We start from the raw sequence: 5513 nt of genomic DNA on the forward strand, positions 1-5513 counted from the left end.
TTTTCAGAAACAGGAAAAGGTTACAAGGTGATAACAGATGTGGAGACATTACACACAAGTAGATTTGACATGTTGAATCTAAGAAATCGGAAAGAGAGATGTGATTCTCTTCATAACCGCATCAGGGAGGTGACTAGCAGCAAGGGAAAATGTTATTACACTGAGGTCATTTTGGGCAGAGAATGAGTAGGTTTAGACTCTCCACAAAGGCTAGACACTGGAAGAAGGTTCAAACCGTCAGAGTGGGGTAAGAGAATTCATTGCCTGTAGCAGCAGTGAGACACAACCTCACTGTTTTCAGGACAGAGCTTAGCTGACAGCTGAAAGGGAACTGGGATGCAGTCTCCTGTGACAGTGTGGCAGAACACACAGTGGTGTCCAGCCACTTCTGTCTAATGACTTCTTCTTCAAGATTTGGTACAAATCCATGGCTAAAATCCCAAATACAAGATGCAGAGAGTAATTGAGCTCTGAACCATATTAGAAGAACATCTGGGAGAAGGAGCTACTCCCATGTCTGCAGATTTCATAGCCAGGAGGGGGAATGTCCACAGCCCTTTCACCCCTACTCTGCCTTCTTCAGCTGCAGACCTACGACTCTGATCCAAGCAAGGACTGAAGCCCTGATCCATTCCTGCACCCAAGGAGGAGGGTCTGTTGCCTCCTTGTTTCACGCAGCCTTGCAGGCCAGCTGCCCAGCCTTTGCTATGCTTACTGTGCCTGGTGGCTGGGGGGAGGACAGCCTGTCACAAGACCATGGCCAAGAGCCATGGGGCATCAGCAGATCTGCATGGTTTACAGTATTGCAGGTCACAGGAACCCACCTCCCTCATCCTCCAATCCTGTGTCCTCCTTGGGTGCAACCCACCAGCTGGCACAGGGCATGCGAGCACAGAGTGATTTGGCCGCTCAGGTCAGCTAGCATGATTTGGTCATTGCTCAGGTCAGGCATCCTCAAATGCATTAGGTTGCAACATCTTCATACATCACCGGTCTCTATAGTAATAGGGCAATGAACTTGCTGTTCTTCAGACAATCACTCCTCCGCCCCCCTAGTTGTCTGCACTGCTCCCTCCCAAAGCCTTTATAAGTACAGGGACGAGCCATCTTCTGCCTCGAACATCGACTTCTGTCCATCTTCAAGTATCTTCAGACCTGCAAAGAGCATCCCACTACCAGCTGGCAGTCATGAGAATCCTCTTCTTCCTTGTTGCTGTTCTCTTCTTCCTCTTCCAGGCCACTCCAGGTAAGATAGAAAATAGATGAGATGGAGGCTAAAAGGATGCATGTGCAGAGAAGTCCATTAGAGCCCAGTGCTGAGGTTCAGATTACCTCCGTGCTCTCAGGCTCTGTGACTTTCATATTAGAAGTCCCCTTTCCAGTCATAGTCCTGATCTTTAAGCTATTGAGTCAAGGTCCTTGATGGTCTTACTGATGGTGTCTTTCTAGCCCTATGCATTTTGCCTTCCAGTTGCATGATGACATGATGGAAAAAAGATGCTCCTGTGTATTCAGGCAATTCTTAGGCTAATACTTAAGACACCGTCCTGCAATGTGAGAGCTTTCTCTTCTCACATTAGCATCCCTACCTCCTGACTGTGTATTGTACATTAGTAGACCTCCTGTATTTTTGGAAAAAAGTAGTTATGACTGTGGAGCTTTGCCTGAACTCTATACTATCCATGTGCATTAAGTGGGTTTGGAGCATATGCATCATTCCAGGCTGTCTGGGGAACTTCAGAGAAGTTTAAGCTAACTTCATCCCTGTTTTAGTTTGCGGTAGACTCAAATTTGTGCTTACTTTCAGTGAATGTACTTACTACTCAATGAACAAATGGAGAACTGCTTAGGCCAAAAGCAAGCACCTGTAGGAGCTTTAGGCAAAGCCTGTACTGCGTGCTTCTGGATTACTTTCTTGGACTTTTCCTATTTTATGCATTACAAAAAAATATTCTCAATTTCAAAGTAAACTGTGACCCCTGAGATGGCTGTAGGGATGGTGCAATTCCAGTAGAGGCTCTGGGAAAGGGCAACAAGTTATTTTATATCTCTTCATAAAGACTCGCACATGGAAAAGACCCATAACACTATAGGGTTTTTTGATTTAGGAGACAAGGGAAACCAAGGTCTAATGATGTCTTTAAAATCAGCTGAGTGAAATCAGCAACACACAAACCTTGAATGATATGTGATTAAGAGTTCAGCACCACTAGGACAAATTGGTTGAAATGTGGTGGATCTAATTTAGAATAAAGCTTGCATGCCTTTCAAATTAAGGATAGAGTCCAATTTGATGACAGGTGTGGATTGAGCTAGGGTGAAATGATTGGGTTTGTGCTTAGCAAGAAGTTGGGGCAGCTGATAAGGGCCTCTTCTGCCTTTTAAGTACACAGGTATGTACGCAGGTATACAAGGCTCCAGGTGATATAAGAGATCCATTTAAATCATACAAAAAATACCACAATTTGAATCTCAGGCTGAACATCCCAGTGGAAACAAGTAATGTTTAGCCTGGAAATACTCCGAACCCAGACTTGGGGCTGGCTTTTCAGCTGGGATAAGCCCAGGCAGTTCCCCTGGTGATGATGGATCTGCAGTCTTTGCCGCGACCTGATCATTTGGCCCTTCAGTTCTGAACGTACCAGCATGGTAAAACCAGCATAGCATCTAGCTAAACCATACACGGTACTAGTGACAATAGTCACTGACTTTATTTTATGGTGTATACTTTAGTGTACAAAATATTTCAGTTGGGCAAACGTTAGTCCCATTGATTTGGCTGTGATTAAGAATTATCTTTTGTGAAGTTTTATGCCCTCTGTGTTAGCCTCACCATGTTTTACGTGGTAACACAGTGCACAGGTTTCCTGTGAGCATGCTGCTTGTGCTCACAATGCTATTCAAAGTAGGAGGTAAAGGTTATGCCTCATAAATATGTTTTACATTTGCTGAAACTTCAACTGAAAGCTTCAAGTAGTTTAGTTAAGATATTTATATTTGACTATCATCACTTTTTTCCCGAGAGTAATGTGAGATTAATTTTAAAAATACATTTTTCTGTGTTTCCTGTGGCTTTTTCACATAACATGATATTTCTGTGTGTAACTGGAATGACAAGCACGTGTCTCCAGGAGAGATGCTGAGGAAGCAGACGGTTATCTTCGCGTCACTATTAATCAGGCAGACTGTCTCTCCACGCTAGCATTACAGCCTGCTCTTCTGGTTAGTTTGCATTTCATATGGAGGTAAAGACCTTAAGAAGGTGTGATCAGGTTACCCCAATCACAAACCAGGCACTGTGGCAGGAAAACACATACAGCACCATTTAGTCCAATGCCACAATTCTCCAATCCTCTGCCTTGACAAATGAACATTAATTTTCCCTTGGGTTTTTTTTGCAGCTTACAGCCAAGAACCTGCTGACACCCTAGCATGCCGGCAAAACCGGGGCTCCTGCTCGTTTGTTGCATGCTCTGGTCCTCTGGTTGACGTTGGGACCTGCCGCAACGGGAAGCTGAAATGCTGCAAATGGTAAGACGAAGACTCCGGAGAAATGCCACTGCACCAAGAACAAATAGCCTTACTGGCCTTTTCCCCCTTTTGGGACACAGCACAACGTCTCCAGCCTCCTACACCTTCCAAAAAAACCCTCTAATTGCTGAGTTTTGTGGCCGGTAACAAAAAGGCAGAGCCTTGTGGTGTCAAAAAAGCCAGTCTGCTTTCTCTGAAAAACCACAGGGAGAATTTGGTGATGAGCAGGGAGGGTCCTGGAGTTTGCAGCTGAAGGAGCCAGGGCTGGCTGTCTTTGCAGCAAGGGAGCCCTTTTCTCCATAAGCTCACTGAGACTATACGTCAGCTGTGACACTAATGCAGGTTTGAGCTCACACTCAAGCCTCAGCCTTTGAATCTCTCTATCACTAGTAACATCTAATATCACTAATAACATATCACTGATAACTTCTTCCAGCATGAGTCTGGTACTAGGGCAGAACCAGCTCATGCTCAAACTCTGCCTCTACTAAGCAGGGTGGGCACAACTGATTTGAGACGGCTCTGAGGACTCCACCTCAATCCACACAGGCAGCAGCATGGAGCTTCGCGTTACCAAAAAGAAAAAAGCTTTTATCAGCACAGAATAACCATTGAGCAAGCCAGGACTCATACCAGGGATGCAGTTCTCCATCTGGGTTACTTTATCTGGTGCAAAGTGTCAGACGTTAGACCAAAGTGCCATGGGATATTTTCCACCCTCTAGGAATAAAACATTTTTTCATCAGCACCAGTGAGAAAGCACCTGCATCTATAGGAGATATCCCATGCAGAGTGATACTGTAATATGCCACAGTCCAGCTCTGCAGTTGGTGACATTTCATACCAAAGGAGCTGTAACAGATCTACCCCTTTTTGGACTCCATACCGCTTTCTTTTTTTTTTTTTTTTTAATTATTTGCATTTATATTTAATCTAATTGGATTTCTGTGAAACATAATGCTGAAGGATGCAAAAAAAGGGAGAAGCCTTGTCACCTTTTTCATAGAAAAAAGGCATGGAGGGCATGGAGGAAAGCGAGAGGACCAGCCACTTTCTCCAGTGCAGCTCTTTATTCCTAAGCTAGTTTTATTCTTAAACTATATCCTGGCAGGTATTCTGCGTCAGCAGCTGCTGCAGCCGAGTAGCTGTGGTGTGTGCTGAGTGGTAAGATCCACATCCTCCATTTTATCTGGGTTGTCTTATGGCCAGTGGACCACACAGGTCAGTGGTCCAGATCACAAGGATCTCCGGTATTCTTTAACCCTAAGTGTTACCTTATGTCTATGGTAGTCTGAGATGGCAAGGTATAATTGACTTTTTGGATGGAGATAGATGAACTAGCTAAGCACCTGATTTTTCTTTGCAGGACACCCAGTTCCTAAAACTGACACCTCGCTGACCACATAGACAAGAGCTCTGGGCATCTGAGACATCTCCCATTTTTGACATCAATGGATCCCAGCCTCCGTGCAAGCCTGGGGAGCCTTTCCCATGGGGGTGAAGACCCTTAGGAGCACAAGAAGATCTGAGGAGGAGTTCTTGTACCCTGATAAAGAGATTTTTAGCTTCAATTCTAATAAAAGCAAGTCACTGTGAAACCACATTGCTGACATTTGCTCATGTATGTCAGGATGGTTTTTGTTGTTCTTATTGTCTATAAAAATCAACCTGTAAATGCAGTTTATTTAACTAAATTAAGTTAATTTAAGTGCATGTGTCATTGAGTCCTGTTAAATCGTCCTGCAGAGTGTCTGGATTGCAGCCACTTGTGTGACAACATATTTATTAATAAATCAAGAAGGACTAGAGCCCATTCCCTCTGCCATCCCAGTCCAGGGCACCAGGCTGGCGTTCAGGAGACAGGATCACTCCTCCACTCCTCTGCAGGGTTGCATCTGCTAGCCCAACCTAAAGTTCTGGGAATGGCAACGCAGAGAAACTCAAGGGTGGCAGAAGACCAACTTCTTTAGGTCTTCAAACCA

The 5513-nt window shown here is 44.6% G+C and overlaps 1 protein-coding gene across 2 annotated transcripts; it reads left to right on the forward strand.

Annotated features, from left to right (window-relative positions):
- Nucleotides 1-1132: 1132 nt before the first annotated feature.
- LOC142407603 (gallinacin-9) lies at nt 1133-5030 on the forward strand. Of its 2 annotated transcripts, XM_075497231.1 has the most exons (3): nt 1133-1246; nt 3402-3531; nt 4898-5030. In XM_075497231.1, the coding sequence occupies exons 1-3, from the start codon at nt 1189-1191 to the stop codon at nt 4911-4913; spliced, it is 204 nt and encodes a 67-aa protein (XP_075353346.1). In that variant the 5' UTR covers nt 1133-1188; the 3' UTR covers nt 4914-5030. The 2 variants fall into 2 exon arrangements, with proteins under 2 accessions (XP_075353346.1, XP_075353347.1); XM_075497232.1 differs by lacking the exon at nt 4898-5030 and having other exon boundaries at nt 3402-3535.
- Nucleotides 5031-5513: the final 483 nt, after the last annotated feature.

Source organism: Mycteria americana, chromosome 3, assembly GCF_035582795.1.
Source record: "Mycteria americana isolate JAX WOST 10 ecotype Jacksonville Zoo and Gardens chromosome 3, USCA_MyAme_1.0, whole genome shotgun sequence".
Taxonomy (NCBI): domain Eukaryota; kingdom Metazoa; phylum Chordata; class Aves; order Ciconiiformes; family Ciconiidae; genus Mycteria; species Mycteria americana.

What these genes read in the sequence shown, in the direction of transcription:
- LOC142407603 (XM_075497231.1), top strand. Translation starts at nt 1,189, where the DNA reads ATGAGAATCCTCTTCTTCCTTGTTGCTGTTCTCTTCTTCCTCTTCCAG. An exon ending in CCTCTTCCAGGCCACTCCAG is followed by an intron (nt 1,247 to 3,401) that starts GTAAGATAGAAA and finishes TTTTTTTTGCAG; the next exon opens with CTTACAGCCAAGAACCTGCT.